Source organism: Rhipicephalus sanguineus, chromosome 11, assembly GCF_013339695.2.
Source record: "Rhipicephalus sanguineus isolate Rsan-2018 chromosome 11, BIME_Rsan_1.4, whole genome shotgun sequence".
In the NCBI taxonomy this organism is placed as follows: domain Eukaryota; kingdom Metazoa; phylum Arthropoda; class Arachnida; order Ixodida; family Ixodidae; genus Rhipicephalus; species Rhipicephalus sanguineus.
In genome coordinates, this window is record NC_051186.1 from 40,777,144 (window position 1) to 40,799,642 (window position 22,499).

Here is a 22,499-nt window from a genome sequence, read left to right on the forward strand (position 1 = left end):
TGCCCTCTCTGCTGGAAGCTTCGTGGGCTCCTTTGTGTCATCAACAGGCTCTCCTGGGAACCTTAGGACCTTGTCGCCTTCCTGGATGATGCGAGTAACTTCAGTGATAATGACGGTTTCTGGTTCTTTCTGGTCATGTGGCTGATCTGAAGGCTTCTTTGGCTTGCCTTTCTTTTTCTTGCCAGGCTCCTTTTCATCATCTTCTGGCTTCTCAGGTGTTTTTGTCGAGCCAAAGATAGGAGTGGGTTCCTTTCCAGGTGTGCCCTGTCCTGCTTGGTAGCTTCGTGGGCTCCTTTGTGTCCTCTACAGGCTCTCCTGGGAACCCTGGCATCTTGTCGCCTTCCTGGATGATGCGAGTAACTTCAGTGATAATGACGGTTTCTGGTTCTTTCTTGTCATGTGGCTGATCTGAAGGCTTCTTTGGCTTGCCTTTCTTTTTCTTGCCAGGCTCCTTTTCATCATCTTCTGGCTTCTGAGGTGTTTTTGTCGAGCCAAAGATAGGAGTGGGCTCTTTCCAGGTGTGCCCTCTCTGCTTGGAAGCTTCGTGGGCTCCTTTGTGTCATCAACAGGCTCTCCTGGGAACCCTGGCACCTTGTCGCCTTCCTGGATGATGCGAGTCACCTGAGTGATAATGAGGGTTTCTGGTTCTTTCTGGTCTTGTGGCTCATCAGAAGGCTTTTTTGGCTTGCCTTTTGTTTTTTTGCCAGGCTTCTTGTGATCAGTTTCGGCTTATCAGGTGTCTCTTTCCAGCCAATTATAGCGGAAGTGGGCTCCTCTTGAGTCGAACTTTCTATGTCTGGCTTGGTATGCTCTTTTCTACATTCCCTGATTATGTCAGTCAGTTCTGAAATTAGGTGTTCTTCATCATAGTCTCGGCCCATTGGCTCAATGCTGTGCGATTTCACCTCTTTTGTTTCCTTCTTTCGCTCTGTCCGTGAGGTCAGGCTGGTGCTCATTTTGATCAGGCTTGTTGAGATCTGATGTGTCTGAGAGGTGTCCTCCAGCCGTTGGATCTTCATGGTATCCAGGAGTGAATGTCTCAGGTATTTTCGGCGCTTTCTCGTCAGTGTGTCGTATGTACTCACTGCTTCTGATCACACATGTTTCTTCTTTGACGAGGACTTGAGTATATTCTTTTAGGCCTTGCTCGTCATGCGCCTCTTTTGGCTTGGCAGTTTTTCTCTCATCCCGTTGTCTGTCACGTTGAAGTTGGTCGTCCTGGCCAGTGCCCGTTTCTTTGTGTCCTTTCTTTTTCTTGCCTTTGTGTTTTTTATCTTCCTGCAGCTGTGGTTTAGAGCCATCGCTGATGTCTGTTTTTATGTCAGCTACACTGATGATGTGATGGCTCGATTTCTCATCAAGGTCTGAAGAAGTATGAAAGCCAGGTTTGTTATTAAAATCTGGCTGCTGCTTATTATCATTTTGTTGCAGCGTTTCTGCACTTTTTGAGAGAGTGTCAGTTTGTAAAGGTCGAACGATCGTGGTTGTTGTAATGGTAGGAACACCGTATAGTATAGTGAGCGTGCTTTCCTCAGAAGGAGCGTTTAGCTTTCCTGTTTCTAGCTTGTCCGATAAAACGCCGTGTTCTGCGTTAAGAGCATCGGGTGACTGAAGCGGCAATTCTTTAATCAGTTTTTGCGGAGTCGGAGCTTTTCCACCTATGGACGGCTGACTGTAAACAGGCACATAAGAAGGAAGTTCGCTAGAACGGTGGGGGGATGGTTGTATCTTTGCCGGTGCATCAGCGTGGGACATCTCGGCTGTGACGGAATCATTGACAGTGTGAATTGCAGCGTCGGTCTCCACACTGCGTGGCTCATCGTTCTGCACGCCTGGTGTCACGCCATGCGGAATGTGTGCAAGGCCAGGCGTCACACGAGGTGTTTCGGCATCAAGCACAAGAGACGTGGGCAAGCTGTGCGTTTGTTTGCCACCATCAGGTGGTGTGACGGTTTCCCGAGGGACAGCGACCGGAGTTTTATTTCCGGATGCGGCGAGAGTAGTGTTGGAGCCTTCTCGGGGGGGTTTTGTCCCATCCGTTTCTTTCGTCAGTGCAGGTTGCGTGGCATCACGTTTGTCGTCCGTCTCGGCCCTTGATGGTGTTACTGGAGCTTGCTCTTCTGGAAGGGGAGCCTTGTTTTTCTTTTTAGATTTCTTCTTTTTGTCCTTCTTTGTTTCAACATCTGGCTGGACAGGCTGCTCCTTCTTTGCGTCGTCTGTAGGAATCACCTCAGAAGGATGCTTGCTGTCTCCAGAGAACAGGTTCATTGCAAACTTCTTCACTTTCTTGCCGAACCTGTCCAGTGGATTGCTTGACGTTTTCGTGTCTTGGACTTGGGGAGCTGGAGATGGAGAGTGGTCCTTCTTCTTTTTCTTGGAACTCTTCTTCAGGTGCTTAGGTTCACCATTAGTGGGGGCATCGTCACCTATTGCCTTTCTCTCTTCACCTTCTGGGTCTGTCGGTTTCCCAGTTTCGGTTGCCAGCAGTGGGGTGCTGTGGTCTGGTTGAGGCTGAGACGGCAAAGGCTTCCCAATTGGCTCTTTGCCAGTCTCAGACAATGGTGTAGGCTTTTCAGAATCAACATCGTGTTGCCCAGGCAGTGTCTTGGTGACTGTAACTGACGGAAGTGGACTTTCTTTCTTTTGAAGCTTGAGATGTTTCGGATGCCCGTTAGCCTTTTCCTTCTCCTGTTCTTCGAGAGCTTTCGCATCGGTCGGTTGCTGTGGTGCTCCCGAAAGTAGTTCGCTGGTTACAGCATACACAGTTGTGCCCACGTCTGTTGTGCTTGTTGAGAGTCCACGAGCAGGTGATTTGGAGATCCGACTTTTGACAACCACAGCATCAACCTCGGCGGTGCCTGGTTTTGGAGTCATGAGCACTGGTTCTTCCTTCTGGCCTTCCTTACCTGTTTCCTCGGTGAGCTTGGCAATCGGGAATGAGCGGCTGGGGTCGGCAGCTGTCGAGCCTTCGCCAGGCGACAGCTGCCTAACCGTAACGGTGGTACGGCTGATGACTTTGCACTGGGTCTCGGATCGAGATGTGTCGATTTCCGTATCAGCCGGAAAAACTAAAGTGCTCGTGACTCCCTTACCAGTTTCTGCTGGCATCGTGTCAGCTGCCCTTTGCTGATGCTGAGGGGTGTGGATGCTGGGTTCTTGTTTTGATGTTGTTTTGGGCTCGTCAATACCAGTAGGAGGTTTGGCAGGAACTGTGGCACCTCCATCAACAACCAGACTAGGTGTCCAGCCCTGGCTGTGCCGCGTAGACACTACATCACTTACCGTTTCGGGCGCACTGATCCCTTCCACCAACTTCCTGGTGTCCACTTCAGATCCTTGCAACCTCACACTGTATCTTTCAGTTGCACTTTGTTTCTCACCGGGCGCTGCACTTGCAGCAACACCGTCCATGCCCGTGCTGTCCAGAGGCCTCACCTCCTGGAGGCCTTCTTCCGGCACTTCCACGAATTCTGCGAAGGACGGAAGTTGGAACGAGTAGTGAACAAGCTGAACCTTTTCCTGGAATTTCAGCTCGATGGTCTTCCTCTCCTCCGTGTCTTGCACGACCCTCGAGGACACCAGGTTCAGTGGTTCCACCTCCCTCTTAAAATCGCTCTCCACCAGCTTCACCTCGCTGGGTGCCAACTCTTGCCTGCCGGCAAGCGACGACAGTGCCCTGAGCTCATCGTCAACAGAGGTGTCGCTAACTATCCTAGGCTCTCCCGGCAAGCTGCTCAGTGCGGGCTCTCCAGTAGTCGCCATGACCACCTGGGGGTGTGTGTCGGTTGTGTCGTGCGTAGGGTGCGCAGCTGCAAGGAAAGGCATGGGGGAGGGGCTGCGATCATGACGCGTCACAACCCAACTGGTGCCGAAACGCGCGTGTCCTTCCGTGGGCTGGGACTGCCAGGACTCCCACAAGGGGCTGTCGTGTTCGGAACTCCAGGCGCCGCTGACAGTGCTAGCCGTGGTCGTCTGTCCCACTCTCTGTTGAGGCTCCAGGTTTGCCGTGTATGCTTGAATGCCATCGGGGCTTGTAAGAGATCTAAACGATTCCGAGAGCTGCCAAGACTGGTGGCCTCCGTCTATTTCTGGACGTGGCTGACCGCCTGTGTGTCCCGTGCTGACTGCCGAGACGAGCCTGGTGGTGGTGCGAGTCACCTGAGAGGTCCCGTCTGGCCGCTGCTCTCGCGTCACAACGGTCTGCGGTCTAGACTGGTAGAACGCCATGTACTCCTGGCTGGCGGGGACGTCCATAAACGAACCCGGAGCTTGGCCGGAAAGCTTCGGGATTGTTTGGCTTGGTACGTCCGCCCCCTGTAAGCCAAATACTAGGCCGTTAGTCAGGGGCCTCGTGTGCGACCGTTCCAGTATTGTCACTGTGTGCAGCCGAAAGTGACAAGAGCTGATGGAGGAAGTTGTGGAGAAGAGAGAGAAAGAGAGAGGAGACAAAGAGAGAAAGAAAGACAGGGACACAAGGGAAGGTGGTGCAGATGTACAAGTTTGTATTGCCATAAAAAACAGGAGCAAGAAAAAAACAACACGAAGACACAATATCAGAAGATGAGAACACACCATGCGTGGCACTCTCATAACAACAAAGTATGACACAATTATGCAAAAGATATTGCATGAAACAATGTTTAAGCCCACTATGAGCCACCCAAAGTCTCTGTGTAACGGTCAGACGTGACTAGCAAAGGCACTCTCAAATGCAAATGCAACACAACACAAAAGAATAACTCGTTGCCTGTCACACACAGACATGCTAAGGCTTACTAATAAATATGCACGCGGTGATTGCCTTTCCTACGAACTGGCACAGTATCGCAGGACACACAAGCCATTCTCATCAGTGGTGCCTATGCACAAGAAGCAGCAAATGGCAGTACATGAGGTAAAGACTCATGGTAGTAGCAGTAGTAGTGGTAGTGGTCGGAGGCCCACAACTGAGATCTACAAAACTCTTTCTCAAAAAGCACGCCAAGAAAAAAAGAAGAAAACAAGCATTAGTAGCTGCGGTAGTATTTTCGAGCAGTGGGTAGGGGTGGAGTTGGGGGTTGCTTTGGAAGATGCAAACGGGGGAAAAGGGGAAATGTTGATGCTTGATTAGTTTTTTTTCGCAGACCAGGCAGGCGACGGTAGCATGATATGTGGTCTTTCGGAGAGGGAGTTCATCCTCTAACAGCGGCGGACATGCGAAGGTGTTGTTCGAATCAAACCTTGGAGGCTGGGTCAAGGCACCCGTCGGAATGGCGCCCAGCATTTTCACCCCCTCCTTCCCCAACAGGTTCCCGAGCGCTTGCCTCTTCAGGCATCCCCTTGCGCTTTTTCTTGGCCTTTTTCTTGCTGGCCGTCTCTTCCAAGGGGGTGCCCTGACGCTGCTCCGGCGAGCCCGCGCCACTATCATCGGCACCTGTCCTCTGAGGCACAACCCCCACAACCGCGTCCTTGCTCACACCTCCCGACTCGCGCACTCCCCCCGAACCGTCCTCGCCAGCAACTGGCTCGCTTCTAGACTCGACAACCCCTTCATAGCCGGGCACAGGGCTTCCCATACGGGCCACTTGCGCGTACGTCAACCGTTTCGACTCGCCCGTAGGTGACAACAGTTCTTTTTGCACCGTCTCGACGGGCTGTGTCGTTCCGTTCAGTCTCTCGGCAGTCTGTGTGTCCACTGTCACTGGGACTTGAACCGTGGAAGCACGGGAATCCTTGTCGTCCTGTCTGGTGTCCTTCATAGGATGAGGATGCCTGGCTTCGGGCTGAACTGGCTCATCGTCGGCGCTGGACTCTGCGACCAAAGTCGGCTGTGGACTCGCTCTCCCTGACAGGATTTCCGCGTACGTCGGCCTTGGTGCCAGAGACGCCTCACTCGAGCTCTCTGCTTGCCTGGAGTCGGCTGCGCTCTTGCCGTCTGCTTTTTTCTGTTGGCTCGGCCCGTCTTTCGACTTGGCTGCACCCGACTTGGTGTGCTTCTCTTGAGACGTCGTCGGAGCCGAACTCTGTGTCACCGGGGCAACGAGGGTGACGGGAACCTGTTCGGGTTCTTCGAGATGTTTGTGGCTTTCAGCTGGCAAGCTGTGCGCTCCTCTTGGTAGCTGAAGGAACGGCGTGCCCTTGAAGTCCAGACCAGCCATTGAGCCGGAAGAAGCCTGTCCTGGCTCGGGCGTGGCTTCCCTGGAAGGGCGAGCGCTGCCGCGTGGCGATCGGACGTATCTTTTGTACGACGTGTCTGTGCTGACGTTGAACGGCACCTCGTCGGGCAGCTGTCGCTGGTTCAGTTTGCGTATGTGGTCCTGAAGCTGCGTCATTTGGTGCCGGTACTTTCTGACCTCATCCTTAAGAGCCTGAGTGGAGGGGGAAACGATGTTTGGCGCCGGGGGGAGGAAAGAGAAACAACCAATGCGTTGGTTACGAGCTGCGTGCTACCCTAGGCACAACCTAGTTGGGAACACAAGCACGACGTGCTTTTTTTTTTCTCTACGTCTACGGCACAACGTCTGCACTTTTTCTACGTGGGTTGCAAAATGCAGCCACACTGCCAGTCTGCTGCTCCACTGTCCACCATTTATTTGGCAGTCAACTTTTTAAGAGGAACAGTGCGGTCTCTACTCTCTTTCGGCCTCCTTTGAACTGGACAAAAGGCAATGCTCGTTAATATGCTGATCGACTGATTGATTTCGCTGATGGATTGGCTCCCTGAAACCTGAGACTATGATGGGCACTGTTATGGATGAGCCTGGATTCATCTTGGGTTACACGATTTCTTAGTTCTGCACCTCGGTACAACACTGGTGCTCTTGCAGTCCACTTTGATCAGACGTGACTATGGACAGTGGATATCGAACCCAGAACCAACGCACTTTCATGAAAGTATAGGTGTGCAAAGTGAGGACTTTAAGAGTGGTGCATATTGCTGATGTGTTGATGAACGATGGTAAAGAAAGAGAAGACGTGAACTTGAGGCTAGGGCTCGTGATTTTTTAGTTACCTCAACATTGTTTAGCCTACAATGGTTACGATTATCAGTACGCTGGAGGCAATAAGAGCTAGTCAATGCCTGGCTGCTGCTCTCCACGTGGCACCAAGAGGCTGGGTTTGGAATGCAGCGTTCATGTCTCTTTAGGATTTGGTTGTCTCTGTTTAGAATAGCGCTACTTGAAAAAACTTCAGCCAGAATACGAAGCGCAATCTTACGTGCTTCTCTGCTGCTTCGTGAAGTGAGGAAAATCGACACTCCAGTTCAGTTCACCGAAGATATCTGCAATGTACTTAAGTAACGCAGCAAAGATGAATATATAAGTACTGATCACCGAGTAAAAGCAGCATTGACTTGAGCGAGAGTATAGAAAGGAAAGAAGCAAGCCAGGGTGTTGAGTTGCCCCGCAAAAGCCCCGGTATAGTTTCGGAGAATAGTTGTCAAGTTCAAGAGAGGCCAAAACTATGAGCACTAAAACAAGCACTTTCTACTTTTAGAAGTGATAAGCGTGAAAGCAAAGGTTGAAAGATGGAAGAAGTAGGCAAAGAGTAGTGCAGTTTAAAAAGTGCGATTCCTTTCGTCTTACAAGATTCTCGCATGAAGGAAAGAAGAGGATTCTTAAGGGCTCGTTTTCTTTGTTAGACACAATATTAATGAGAACTAACAGACAATAACGCTACTTTCCGTGGCGTTATTGTCTGTTAGTTCTCATTAATATTGTGTCTAACAAAGATTCTCGCATGACAGCTAATGGTGGATGACAGGTCTACGGATAAAATTCTGGGTATGCACACAAGAACACACAGAAAGATCTTTAGCTGCAGTACGAGGGACACGGTACGTACCTCCTGGAGTTTGAGGTTCAGAGTGCGTTCCGCAGGCGTATTACCGATAGCGCCGAGAGCCAACTTCAGACGGTGTTCCGATTGAGACAGCAGCTGTCTCACGTGAAGGAGATCTTGACTATATTGCTCGTCCTAAAAGAAAAAGAAATTTCGTAGACAACACGATCATTGGACTGAGATTGAACGCAGACAGTGTTACCATTCTAACACTGGATAGCCAATGTTGGCCGACATTATCCAACATCTACTGTCATTGTGCCAACGCTATCTGATACTTGCCAATGGTTAGCGAACACTAACAAACAGCAATCTTTTAGTCAACACTGTCAATATAAGCCATCATTTAGCCATCATTTATGCAAATAAATACAGTGGTTGAATTCGGTCACACACAGGCTTAGTTAGTTAAGACTGGACGATGTACCTCCCCACTTCGTGCTTTGTGTAGTAAAATAGATGACATAGAACATTTCACTTGGCTATGCTCACAGTTCTACAGGGAAAGAAAGGCTCTATTCCACAGCCTTCAAATCAGAAGTTTTACGAATGCGAGCTTCAAGGACATGTTCTCTGAAGGTCCTGGCTATTAGGAAGTGAGCTTAAAGGGATACTGAACAAGAATAGGAAAAAATTATGAAAACATCAAAATTCCACTCGGACGACGCGACTGTTCCGACAAACAGAGTTCATTTCATGTATTTTTGAACAGCTGGCTGTATCTTCTGGTGGATCGTCAGAGCGCGTGGAGCTGCGTCTTGACGGCCATGACGCCAAGTGTCATCACGGTGGAAGCAGAGTGCACGCTTTCCTGTCCTGTTACATCCCTTCCTCCACCTCTCCTTTACATCCCACTCTCCCCTTTCCACAAAGGTGCTGAGACGTACCCCACCTGGGAGAAGTGTTTGCTGCCAGTACCGTTCACACTGGTTCTAGGAGCCGTAGTGGGAGCAGAGTGGTTTGCGAGACGCGGGCGATGGCTGGCATAGTCGGCATGCCTGTTTTGAGGAGTTAAACGTCACCTTCTCTAGTTCACAACGCAGGTGCTAGACGTGGCAGTTTGTGAAGAACGCATTAAATTCGTTATTTTCCTCTAGTTTATGACTAAAGACAAAGGTCGTGTTAACCAATATCAGCACCCGAGCTTTCCATCGGGCTAAAAGTCCTGGCGGCAAAGGCTTTGTTCAGCATCCCTTTAATAACTGTTGATCGCTTTTCTTTGACACACAAGCATGATCTATACCTGTTGACATGTTCCTCATATAAGTGCAAGAAGTGCTTAGGTGGACTAATTGCTGGCTACGTATGTCTGGCTAATCCTGCATGCTGCAACGCCACCACCACAACCGGCTCTGTTGTAAGAGGCATCTGAAAATGGCCCTTCTACATTTCTGTTTTAACAGATGAAGGTGAAGCGTGGATGCACGAATGGCTGAACAACAACACATGCCTGTGCGAGGCAGGCAGACAGCTCCTGGCAGCGGCTGTCCAGCTTTTCCTGCAGCCCCTGCAGTTGCCGCGACATCTCCTGCACCGTGGCCACCATGGCGTTCTCCTCGGGTGCGTACGACGACCAGCCGCGGAGGTGAACCCGCAGTTTCTCCAGCGACATGGCCATCTTGGTCTGCTGGCTGGAAAGATCGGCCAGCATTTTCTGCGAGCAAGATGAACCGCAACTGTTATCCCTGATTACAGAGCCATTTTTTGTGCTTTGAATGACTAGCCGTGGTGTCTTTCATTGTGTGGCGGAGAACTTCTGAGTGCTTTCGTACGCAGGCGAGTCTGTGAGCGAGTACATAAATTGCGGCACCTAGTGAAGTACAAAGGTCATCGACCAATTCTGCTGTAAATAGGTGCCATCACTATTTGAATGGCACTGGTGATGTATCTGACCACATCCCAGTGATGCCAACGTATAATTTACTATTGTGCTCACCCATCACCACTTCCAGCATGCTTTCAGCATACGACTACAGTCAAACCTCAGTGTAATAAATATCGATAGAATGACGTAAATGAGAAATAGCATTGCTATTAAAATAGTGTTACGAATATACGTTTATTACGAATTTTCGGATATCACGAAGCCATTTTCGTGCCAGATGGACTTTGTTATATCGAGGTGTAACTTCATTTCTATCAGCCATGCCGATAGAAAAATTCTGAATAAAAACATTCCACCGCATTTTCTGCATTACCACGGTAGGATCGGACACTGATTGGTAAGCTTTCCGTTGCGCTCAAGAAAACGGGTGCCATGAAAATTCAGTTCCTTTAACGTTTCATTTGCATTGCTGAAACATTATGGTTTAGCGTTATATTTGTGTGGAACTTTACGTGTAGATGCATGAATGCTTTTACAACGCTGCTCACCTCACGCAAGGCAAGTTGGTCACGCAGGCTCTTTCGCCGAAGCTGAGGTGCCTCGAGGGACGAGCGTGTTCGCTCCAACCATGTCTGGCAGTCGCGGGCCTTTGAAAGACAAGAACATATTCAATGATGAGCATGCCTGCTCGCTTGTACGAGCCGACCTAAACACAATATCTGCATAGAACATACACACAATTAGTGAAGACAGTCCCTGACGAGACATGATAAAAAAAAGAAAAAAGAGATAGAAAGCTTGACTGAGCTCAGTTTGTTATTGAGAGTAAAGAAAGCTTTGTTTTTTGCAAATGTCCTTCGAAGCTTCTCTATAACCTCAGCGAGTTCAAGGCTGCAGGGACGTCCTTCACTAAACGGTAATCAATCATAATATGGTGAAAAAACAGTCCCTAGTAAACATGAGACAATGCCCATGTGATGACATCCAAGGACACGATAGGCTACTCGACACATCAAAAACACGATCAGTGAGAAACGTACAGCGAGACTATTGAAACAAGAAATAGAAAAAACTTACCAAATATAAAAATCTTACAAAATACTCAAAAAGTGTTTCATGAGAGTCCACTAAGAAGGCTCTTGAACAGATTATTAGCCCCCTCCTGCTTTGCTGGCTATGTAAACTGATGCATGAATAGTTTCTATGCACGATCAGTCTGTAGCAGCTATTATGCTCTAGTTTGAAACTGCCAGGTGGGGACAGCAGGTAGGTTAACATCTTAAGGTAACAGTACGAGGCAAATGACGAAAAGTATTATTGATAACACGAGTGCCAACTCACAACCAAATGCTTCATTGCACTCATAGGAATGTGTATGCACAAAAGAAAGATGCTCCAGACAGAAGACATGCCTGGAACACATTCAACTCATGCATACAACTCCTCTACTATGCAAGATGATAGAACTTTGATTAGTGCACGAGTTGTAATTTAAAAGAGTTGAATGCAGAAATAGTAGTGTGTTTTCACATTAGGCTCATCATAAGATACATTAGATATATCTATTGCACTATACAGTGCAGAAATGCAATTTCTCCAAAGCCCAGTTCGATCCCTTGCTCTTTTCTGTTTTCCATTATCCCGTGTTAATGTCGTGCCTGTGCAGCTTGTGGATATATATGCAGCCGTGGTTCTGCCTTCAATAAAATAAACTGTCGGTTTGCACACGTGCTCCTCTTCATTTCTGTTGTCCTGTTCCATTATACTATTTACGATGACTCTAGAGGCATAATTTCTGTGCCTATGGTAAGACTCAACTATCGCGCAGTCTATGTGGCTTTGATTACAGAGGACAACTTTGGTTTGATAAAACACGGTCTATTTTCTAGCTTCAACGACCCAGTTACAACCTAAAAAAAAATGGCAGCTCTGCCCACAGAACTGCGGCGCCCCTGCCCTTCACCTGTGAAAAATGGTTGTGCTAGCTTGTTTCCGCTCGAACCATAACTATTTTTTCTCGGCCATTTTAAATATTGCGTGTACACTCAAACCTCGTTATAACGAACACGGATATAACGAATTATCGGTTATAACGAAGTAAATGAAGAGTAGTCTTGTAATAGCTACAGTGTTACAAATAAACGTTTATAACGAATTTTCAGGATATAACGAAGTTATTTTCGTGGCAGATGCGACTGTTATAATGAGGTTTGAGTGTATTAAGAATCAAAAGGTTTGTCATTACTGCCTAAAATATTAAGTTTCGCTGAGCAGCACTGTCAGACTACCTAACAAAATTTACCAGGACGTTCAAGTTTCTGACCTAAAGCCAGCGACACAGGTGTGGGTCTGTATGGGAAAGTCAGCTGTCTGAAGCACTCAGAAGCACTTGACGTCAGGAAATTGAGTAAGCTCTACTGGACAGAGCACTTACGCAAATTCTTTGTGGCAGAGACAGCAATAGCTGTAGGCAGAGCTTACATATTTTTCTTAGGTTGTAACCGAGTACAGTCCTACAATGTGTAAGGACGACCTCCGCGTGAAAGTTGTCGACCCACCTTGCGCTCACACTGCTCCCACTCTTCGACCAGCTCCTGCAGCAGGGCCAGCTCCTGGACGAGGCGGCCCTCGAGGTTGCGCTGTCGTTCCTCGGCCGCGTCCAGCTTTTCCAGCAGCGGCCCCACGTGGCAGGAGCGGCCGATGCGCTGCACCAGACTGCTCATTTCCGCCAGCTGGCCCTGGCCGCTTGCCATGTCCCGGTTAACCTCCTGGAAATCGGATGTACCAAACGAAACGAAAGTGCCGGAGATCAGAACCGTAAATCACTTAGCTTTAAATTGTTGTGTTTCAATCTAGAAGAACTGTACATGAAAACGGCCAATAAATGCAGTGCACACACTTCATGTGCCTCTTTGTCCTTTCTGGTAGTGAACCTGCCATTCTCCGCCGGCCACGGTAGTGTAGTGGTGATGGTGCTCGACAGCTGGCCCAAAGGTCGTGGGATCAAATCCCAGCCGCGCCGGCCACATTTTCGATGGAGGCGAAGATGCTTGAGGCTCGTGTACTTACATTTAGGTGCACATTAAAGAACCCCAGGTGGCCGAAATTTCCGGAGCCCTCCATTACAGTGTCCCTCATAATCATATAGTGGTTTTGGGATGTTAAACCCCAACAGTTAATTAATTAACCTGTCTTTCTCCGCTTGTTTAGGCATTCTGCTGAAAACAGAATCCTCTCAATCTAGAGAGTCCCGCTAGTTACCCTTGCAGCCAGATGTGAAGCGCCTACTACACAGACATCGTGGACGCTATGTAGAATTACCGTGGTAAACACCCACCTGGCATTGGGACAGGCACTGCCTTGCCACGGCCAGTGTGTTGAGTGGCTGACGCTTGGCCACTGCCAGCTCCTTCATGTCCAGCCATGTCTTGTGTGCTTCGTGGAGTTGCAGGAATCGGGCCCACGCCTCCAGGGCATCTTCCACCTCGCTGAGGCGCTCCCGGATCCACGACTCCACCTTTAAAAGTACGGTGTCAAAAATTTTATTCAGTGACAACAAACACATAGCAGCAGTGGGAACATGGAAAGGAAGTAAAGACTTGAAGGCCAAGATGGCAAAATTTTGGATGACCTATAACGCGATGTGGAGTAATCCTATTCATAAATCCATTGCAACAGTGTACATGTTCACTGTTATGTGCTAAAACATCGCTCCGCATTAGGTGGTCATGCTAAACTATGCCAGGGCACTAATAGAAGCACAATATCACATCTCAGATGGACAGCGATGCAGAAGCTGGGAAATGCTTAAACCAGTAACTGCTCACGTCACTGGAATCCTGAGAGATTATAGTATGTCTTTTACACCCCGTACAAGCATGTTTGTTCATAGCAAATAGAACATTGCTGACAGTCACTTTCGAAGCTGTGAATTTTTTTTAAAATTCAGATATTCCAGTATAAACCAGTGTTTACTCTACAAGCATAACTATGAAACCGTGGTTTGATTATGGGGCAGGAAGGGTATAAGATGCACTGTGCTAAGACAGACAGGAACATTAAAATTGAAGTACATCCGTAAAGTTACAAATATTGCCGACAAGGCCAAAACAAGAAATACGAGGAATGAGGGTAAAGCAACTGCATGTATGATAGAAGGTGGATGTATAATAACCAGATGTTACCTGTTGCAATTGGTCTGTAAGAGATGTGATGGTGGCGCGCACCGACTTGGCCTGTTCGGTGTCACCCAGACATTCGACAACAAGGTTGCCACTCTGTACGACGCGGCGCTCTGCGTCCCGACGCACTCCGGGCACTTCAGCATTGAGGGCCTGTGGGGAGGATACATGATTGATGGTTTATTGTCATCAAGAAAACAATCACCAAACCAAAAGACGACATTTCTAACACTGCCACATAACACACTGCTGATGCTTCTTTGATATAACAAACTTTACTTATAACTAATAGCAATTGTAATGTGCTGTGACTGTCACATCAGTTGACACTCTGGAACCTGTACAAGTCCTGTGTTCACAATGCAGTGTGAACAAAGACCTTGTGCGGGTTCCGAAACACAAACTAATCCCTTTAACTTGTGGGAGAGCACACGCGCCCATTTGCTTTCCTTAAGGCTGGCGCGATCGCGAACTGACGGCGGTAGCCAAGGGACCATTAGGAGAGGAGCACCGTCGCCCTTTCCGGACAACCCCTTCTTTCCCGCCGCTCCTCGCGTCAATCCTCGCATCCCGGCTCGCGGGAAAGGGAACTCACCCTGTGAGGGAAACAACCCTCGTGGTGGGGAGGGACACGGGAGGTGAATAAAACAACCGGGCAGACAGGCAGACGGAACTCTCGTGCCCTGCTGACCTGCGAGGTAACACCTCACCGCCCCAAGTTCCGCGAGCCGAACATCGACCGAAGGTGTAAGCCATACCCTTTGTTTTCTACTAGAGCGGACTATCCCTCTACGCGACATTTACGCGTTATTGCTAACGTAGCAATAAAGTGTTGTTTGTTGTTCTAGCCTGTTGCCTTATTCGCCCGAACCCGTCGTAGCTGCGATGACGCGCGCTACGGGAAGGGGACGTTGACACGGTACGACCAGGGACGTAGCCAGGGGGGGGGGGTTGGGGGGTTCAAACCCCCCCCGAAATTTTTTAGTTTTGCTTGCGTATATATACACGCGCACATACAAACGCACGCACGAACATACATAAAGTATGGTTGAACCCCCCCCGAAAAAAATTTCTGGCTACGGCCCTGGGTACGACTATTTGCGGCTGGGACCGGAGCTAGGCTTCTGCACCAGTCGTACGTAGAGCGGACCCCCCTCAAACTAGATCAATAACCATAATTTCATTTGTAACATGCTACCTGACCAGGCAAGCTTTCATCAAATTCTTGGCTATAATATGATTTTCATTTAATATTTACTATGTGCATTTTCCTGCTTTTAGTGTTCATTTCAATTGCAGTTTTTGCATTGACTGTTTCGATGCCACATGACATTATCTGGCGCAAAATAACGCCTGTCTTATTGTTGATGTAACCATTACTCGTTCCTTCACCCAGTGCCTTCCAAGAAGCCAATAGAGTATCCATAATTAAAATAAAACAGTACTCACCACAAGGTTCTCCTTGGTGACTTCAGGAGAGTCTCCTTTCCTCTGCAGGATCCCCTGAGCCTTTTGCAGCCATGCTGCCAGGGCCTTGGATCCCTCGCAGTAGTCGGCCCGCGCAGTGCGTGCCTTCTTGAACTCGCGCTCCTTTCCTTCGAGGGCAGCCATCACGTTCTCCGAGAGGAGCTCGACGGAGGCCAGAGCCTGCTCCACGACCTCCGGCACACCCTGCCGGCGCTCGCTGTAACGCTCGTGCGCCGAGCGGGATGTGGCTCGCACCTCCCGGTCCAGGAAGCTGAGACGCTCGCGGAGCATCTGCGTGATTTGCGAAATGGAACTTATCTTTTCAGGCTTGTCAGCGTGTGAAATCTTGTCCGTAATCTGATAACAAACAGCACGAAAAAATGCGGGGACGAAAAGCAGACACCCTGGACAATCACCGACTTCCAACTGATTATTTTATTGACACGAATTATATATCTATGTGTGGGCTTAGGTGCAGAGGAAACAACTGCACTGACGACAAAACAGCAAAAGAATACCGAGAGAAAGAAAAAAAAATGGAAGAATCACAGTGGCTTGCAGCACACACCAGGACTCATGCAGCTGTTCCTCTCCCTAACCATCTGAACTTCCTCGCTGATTGGACGTGCTTGCTCATCCTTCATCTTATTGGCCACTGTAGTACACTGGAACTGCGGGGTGCGCCCACACATTTCGCGCATTGTTTATTATCAGTATGAACAACCAGCTAGCCCAGTCAGCGACCTTGTGTATAATCTTATTTTCTTTATTTATTTACTGATTTATTTTCAAGTATACTGTCAACCTATGATGGGAAGCCTTGGGCATGAGGGGAGACGTGTATACAGATGATAGCACTACGAACACGATACAGATGGCAAACATGAATGCGCACTGGAAAACCTCAAAGCGCGTGTGTGGATAAGACTGATGCAAGGAGACACTAGCTGTCAAATGGAAGGCCGTACAGTGGCAAGAAAGAAAGGAACATAATAAGAAACCTATCTGCTAATGCTATAAAAGAGGCAGTGTGACTACCCCAACCACAGTCAGCAATGTTCGCCATCGGAAGCTACAATTCTTTTGTCGTGTTAAAAGCCTAATTATGCACACAACTAGCAAGGAAGGAATGGATGTGACAGGACCAGAGTGCCACTAACAACCATCTAATAATCTTATTGTGCACACAGAAATTATGTAGTTAAGAGGCAAAATGGGGAAAAGATAAGTTTGCAAGCATGCTGCTCGCACAACAATGGCAAGGGCATGTGACAAGGCTAGTGCGACATTTCTCTTTACATTGATAGGTAATCAATCTCACGATCTAATAACGCGATTGATGAGGAGCTAATACATCGAACTCTCGTCGAAAAAATGGAAAGAAACACCAGTTCTGATGCAAAAATTTGGGGCAATCGTGTCATTGTTAATTAATTCATTGTTAAGGCGAAAGCCTTATATGTCTCATGCAAAGGTGGCCTTCAATGAAAAGCCAGCGTGACCATGAAACAATACAAAAAGATCACATGACTTCTTAAGCTTGGCTCGAGCTCAGGAGGTGATCCCCTGATGCAGTAGACATTATGGAATGACACTGCGGAGCGGCGCTGGCTGCTTGGAGAGTATAAAAAAAGCTGCGTCTGTGTGACTCAGCCTACTATAGGCTATGGAGTAATGCAAAAAGGGGCATGCTATGGCGGACACTGAGCCAGCGCCTAGTGGATTATGCGGTAGGCTGAAGAAGTATGTAATACCAGAGGAGCCTCGACAAGCACATAATGAGGCATGCTGTCAGATTAGCCCTCTGTGCATGGGCTCTCTTTGCCCTCTGTGCATGTGATCATGGGCATTATGATCGACTGTCTATAAATGCATAAAATTTATATAATTTGATGCCAAGGTTCTGGAGAACAAATTTAAAGCAAGTGGAAGCATTAGAACAAGTTACAGGGTGATCAACAGCAATGAACTGTAATGACAACATTATCTAAGTATTGTACAGTCAGTCGTGCTTTATTTCTTCACAAACCAAATTCAACGACCCACTCAAATTACATGCAGTAGATATCTGCTGGTTGGGAGCATTCCTTAAAAGGTAAAAAAAACACATTCTTAAATTCCTGCTAGAATGCCCCACATCCAACGTCTCATTAAACACGGTACTGCCTTCACCAAAGCAATTGTGCGCTGCAAGATATTTAAACCAGAAGTGATACAAAGGAACTTTAGGCAACAAGAATGCTTAATTTACCATTAGCTCAGTGTTTGCAGTTTATTTTTGTCAATAGTGCACAGAAATGTCAAAAGTCCCGTCTACAAGTGAGCACGCCATGTCGCAGAGGTTAATGATATGACATTTTAGGGGGCCCCTGAACAAACTCTGAATATAAAAAAAAACTAGCACATTATTCTCTCATGCCATTTCCCATCTTTTCGGCACAATTCGTGACGTCAGCAGTCTTTTCACGTGATGTCATGAGGAACTAAGCTCTCGGTTCACCCATATACGAGAAATATCAGCTGCGAATTGTCTCCAATCGTGCTCTTCCATGCATTTGCACGCTTGTTCCGCCTTGTCTCGCATGACTATTGTGCGCGATCAACTGATTTCACTTCGTTCTGTGTGTTTGCGACTGTGCAAGGGAAGATAACAGTGCGTAGCTGAAAAGCACGAACTCCTGATAGGCTCAACGATTAGTGCTGACGTTGTCCACGTGTTTTATAAAGAAAAAGAATATAAAGAAATAACTCGTGAAAAGGAGGTAGTGCCTGTGGGAAGGGTAGTGAAGGCGAGAAAAAAACCACTCTCGTCTTCGAACTCGGAGTGGTTTAGGGACCCTTTAATGTATCGTCACTAAGGCTTTTGCCTTCGAGTTGTCTTAACAATAGTATAAGCGACCCTTAGAACCTTTTGTTCAGCATGCGCCGACTAAGCCAACAGCAAGCGAGGTGTGTTCACGCACCTGGAGATTCTTCTGGACCTGGTCCTCATCTTCCCCACAGGTGGGGGCTGCTCCAATGTCCCTCTCCATCTCGAGCAGGCCTTCCCGAAGGGAAGCAACCTTCTCCTCGAAGGCAGCCTGAGCTGCCCTCTCCTCACGGACACCCTGCAGATGCTGCTCAATGGACTTCTGCAGCCTGCGATGGGGCACACAAGGAGAATTCGGTTAATCAATCAATCAATCAATCAATCAATCAATCAATCAATCAATCAATCAATACAAAATTTCTTTCAAGTTACTATATTCAAGTTTAAGGTTACTCATGTGTTCCACTCTGTGCGCCTTTTCTATGTAGCCCATGTGAAATAATTCTTTTATGAATGCATTCTTTTCATGTTATTCCTTTGTAGAAATGTATATCACTACATTCTTATATGTGCTGCTGACCTGTATTTGTTATGTTCATTGTATATTTATTTGTATGGTTTGCTTGTTATCTTCAGTGCCAAGACATGGGCAAGAACCTCATCAAGCTAATTTGCTGTAGCTTTTTGTTCCTGTCCAAGCATTTTCTCCCCCCCCTTTTTTTTGTAAGAGGAAAAAATGTGAAATAAAGAATCTGAATTTTCGCTCTGATAACATACAGAAGAAAGAAGGAATATAAGAAAAAGATCTGCTCTTAAGACAGTGCAACTAGTTAACAGGCCTGTAATAAAAACCTGAGTTACAATGGTGCCTAGGTAAAAATTGCAGAACGGTGTAGATAGGTAGGCTAGTTGGTATAGATTCATTGTAATTATTTGGAAGCGCAAACAAACAGCACAGAATAGAGTGGAACACAAACAAGTGCACTTCCTGTGCCACTCTACTCTCTATTGTTTCCTTAAGGCGTACTGGTGGGCTAGTTGGTTCACGAAAGCTTATGGCAGCACACATCAAAAACAACGATGAAAGGGACACATAAAGATAGACGTAAACACAAGAGCTGCGTCTGTGTCTATCTTTATGTGTGCGTTTCATCGTTTTTGATGCTCGCTGCCGTAAGCTATCTGTGTTGTTTGCTTGCGCTTCCAAATACGTAGCTACAATGACTCGATAAAAATGCATGATACACACATTCACCAACTGATAAATCCGATGTCTACGATTATTCCGGGTTTACTTTCTGACACTTCAGCATTCTGAAAACATCGTTAAGAGGTTGTAGGACATGAACTGCAGCAATGCTACACGTATTTTTCAGTAGTAAACTACAGTTAAATGCAGGATATTTCTCCTGCTACTGCAAGTTCTGTTTAACGATATTCTACTGTATTCAGCCCACCTGTGGCTTTCTGAATGTATCTTTCTGGACACCCCTGATTTTTGAACTTTGATATTTGTGAAAAGATATGGCTGAAGTAAATTCACCACACAGGAAGTGAAAAGTAGTGCATAATAGCAAAGACCACAAGGCAAAATAACTTTCGGTGCAAAAAATACAACACAGGAAAGGATATGAAACAAGGCTCTTTATCTTAATGAGCCATGTCCTTAGCGCCTTGTCCTGTCATCTTTCTAGTATTGTTTTTCATGCTAAAGAGTTGTTATGGATACACATTAACTAGCCGGCCAATGCGTTGTGCTGAACTACAATTCAAGTTGCCACGATGAAAGTTGGCTTTGTGATGATCAGGTCTGTGATACCTTGTGTCCTTCTCACAACATTGCACGTCATACATACGTTATGCGATGTTATGATACATACGATATGTAATCATATGTGTTGGCAAAATGCCATGGCATTTTGCCAACGTTCAATGAAAGCAAAGCGTAGCTATTTCGGCAAGGTATTTCAGGCACTCAGGCTCTGTGCGCATATGGCAAGCAGGTTGACGCAGCTACGACAGATGTGAAGGTCAAGGCCGTGTGCCTGTCACAGATGCCTATATAACCGAAAGTTGAAAAACAAGCACGTGTCACTGACGATGCCTAGGCACGGCTTTTGAGATTAAATATCCTGCGAACAGACCGACATACTTGTAAATTCCACATGGTCCTTAAAAATGTAGTTTTTATGCTAAAGAAAAGAGCAAACATACAGCCCTTTTTTACTGACAACAGCAAACAACTTTCATCTTATTCTTCACTCACACTTATAGAAATAGTCGGAGTTTTTGAAATACAGGTTGACTTGTCTTGGGCGTTGTGTGCATTATGCACATGCATGCGTCGCATAAACAGATGCATTTGTTTCGAAAAAGCGGTAAAGTGATCATGCAAATAAATCTTTCCTACCCTACAAGTTGCAGGCTCATCTATGAATACATATCATGCAAAGGAAAGCTGATGTATAGTAAAAGGTACTGTGACGTCCCTTTCTACATATGTCCCCATGTTCGCACTTAGTTACACTCATTAACGTGAACAACACTTAACTAGGCCAATTAACATTCCTAGTTCAGGAAGAATGCTGACATAATTTAAAGGCTGTGCAGATTCTGTAGCACATGCTTATCACACACAAAATGATTATGCTCATTAGGTACGGATCAGCTATTCCAATTTTATATAGAAGTGTGTCTCAAAATTGGTAGATCGGACACGGTTGACATTATTGTGATGTAGTGACATAGGTCGAAGTTGTAATATTACTATAGACGATAAATACTAAATCATAGTTTTATGATACTTTATGCAGCTTAGGGCAGACTGATGCTTGTATGGTTTAGTGGCTTAAGGAGCTTCATCTAACACAATAGTACCCTCCAAGACATCCTGTCAGTGAGTAAATTGTTATCTTTCTATCATATCATAATAAAATGGCGAAATATTCAAATGTGTTAAAACAAAAAAGCCATGCCCAGTCACAGTTACAGCAATATATAATGATTTGATGATGATGGTCAGTTAATATAGATTGCTTTCCTTTTGAAAGAAGGATCAGTTCTTCATACAGCATGTATATTTTCATGAATATATATGCAGAAACAAAGATATGACAACCATACATATGTTGCATAGACTGCAGATTTCAGGTGCAGTCTTCTTGCGCCTGATGACACGACAGTAACTGATAGTGATAAGCGAGACTGCAAGTGATCCATCACAAAGGGTTGCACAAGAAAGTATGTCATGATAATAACCAACATACAACTATATAAAGACATGATAAGCTTATCGCACAATGTGGCAGTCTGTTTCAATCTACTGACAGAATTCTTATCAATCTTTCAATATCTCATTCTAGCCCAGCACAGAGAAGATAAAGGACAAAAGTCCTTCCATTTAATTGGGTCAATCGGCATTGTGGAAAGGGTGTACAACAACTTTCAGTTTTGCAGAGAGGATCTTCGACGACTTTATTTCCGAATCCAGCACATTTCTGACATGACTACCAGTTGATGCACTTACACGGAAATACAAAAGATGGTTAAGCGATGTTCGACATCTTAATATTTGTGCACTGTAGTCGGGAATTTGAGGTTAGTTTTGCAGCTGCATCTTTGCGATAATAATTGTCGGGGTTTTACGTCCCAAAACCACGATACGATTATGAGTGCATGACGCCGTATATTGTAGGGCTCCAAAAATTCCGACCACCTGGGGTTCTCTATTGTGCATCAATATCTAAAAGTAGACGGGCCTATAGTATTCTAACGCTACCGAAATGCGGTTGGGTTTCGATGCCGCGACCTGCGGGTGAGCAGTCAAGAACCATAACCGCAAGACCGCCGCGGTGGGTCATCTTTGCAGACAATGAGCTTTTTATCACTTGCACACGCAAAATCGGCAGATATGACTCTGTAGACACTAAAATCTGCATCCTGTTTGTTACATATGTGGACACTATCTGCAAAGTTACTTTTGAAAACTTGACATATGTCAAGTTTTCAAAAAAAGAAAAAGACATATATATGTCTTTAAATTTTGTCCAGAATATTCACGACACCGGACTCTGTCCCTCTCGATCTCTCGTTTAGCCTGCATGGAATTAAGGTCCATACGCGGAATGTGACAGCAGCGCGACCGCGGGTCGCGACGTCACACTCCTAGAATTACTCAGTGCATGCAAATGTCACGAAGGAGGCAACAGAAATCACTCTGCGACCGGCGCTTTAACTCGACAGCAAACAGATCGCAGGGGTTAATCTTTGCCCACACGCCGTGAATGACCTTGGCACTCAGATAAAAACCGAGAAAAACACCTATCTCCGCCGGCACAAAGGCGCGCAAGCATGTGAGGACACTATCTTCGATATCAAAAAGAAAAAAAAAAAGCCA

The 22,499-nt window shown here is 46.6% G+C and overlaps 1 protein-coding gene across 4 annotated transcripts in view; it reads right to left on the reverse strand.

The window, feature by feature from the left end:
- The window catches only part of LOC119374682 (muscle-specific protein 300 kDa), a 67,440-nt gene that overhangs the window by 1,102 nt on the left and 43,839 nt on the right, over window positions 1–22,499 (reverse strand). For 2 of the 4 annotated variants that reach the window (XR_007417888.1, XR_007417887.1), the window contains 9 exons: window positions 18,258–18,432; window positions 15,277–15,585; window positions 13,831–13,980; window positions 12,984–13,163; window positions 12,205–12,414; window positions 10,195–10,293; window positions 9,272–9,475; window positions 7,825–7,956; window positions 568–4,314 (listed from right to left, as the gene is read on the reverse strand). Coding sequence is in view for 2 of the 4 variants with exons in the window: in XM_037644855.2 (XP_037500783.2) it covers window positions 886–4,314; window positions 7,825–7,956; window positions 9,272–9,475; window positions 10,195–10,293; window positions 12,205–12,414; window positions 12,984–13,163; window positions 13,831–13,980; window positions 15,277–15,585; window positions 18,258–18,432 (4,888 nt within the window). In the remaining 2 variants the exon portion in view is untranslated. Of the gene's footprint in view, window positions 1–531; window positions 4,315–4,478; window positions 6,348–7,824; window positions 7,957–9,271; window positions 9,476–10,194; window positions 10,294–12,204; window positions 12,415–12,983; window positions 13,164–13,830; window positions 13,981–15,276; window positions 15,586–18,257; window positions 18,433–22,499 lie in introns of those variants that run through there. The other 2 variants (XM_037644855.2, XM_037644856.2) reach the window with 2 other exon arrangements.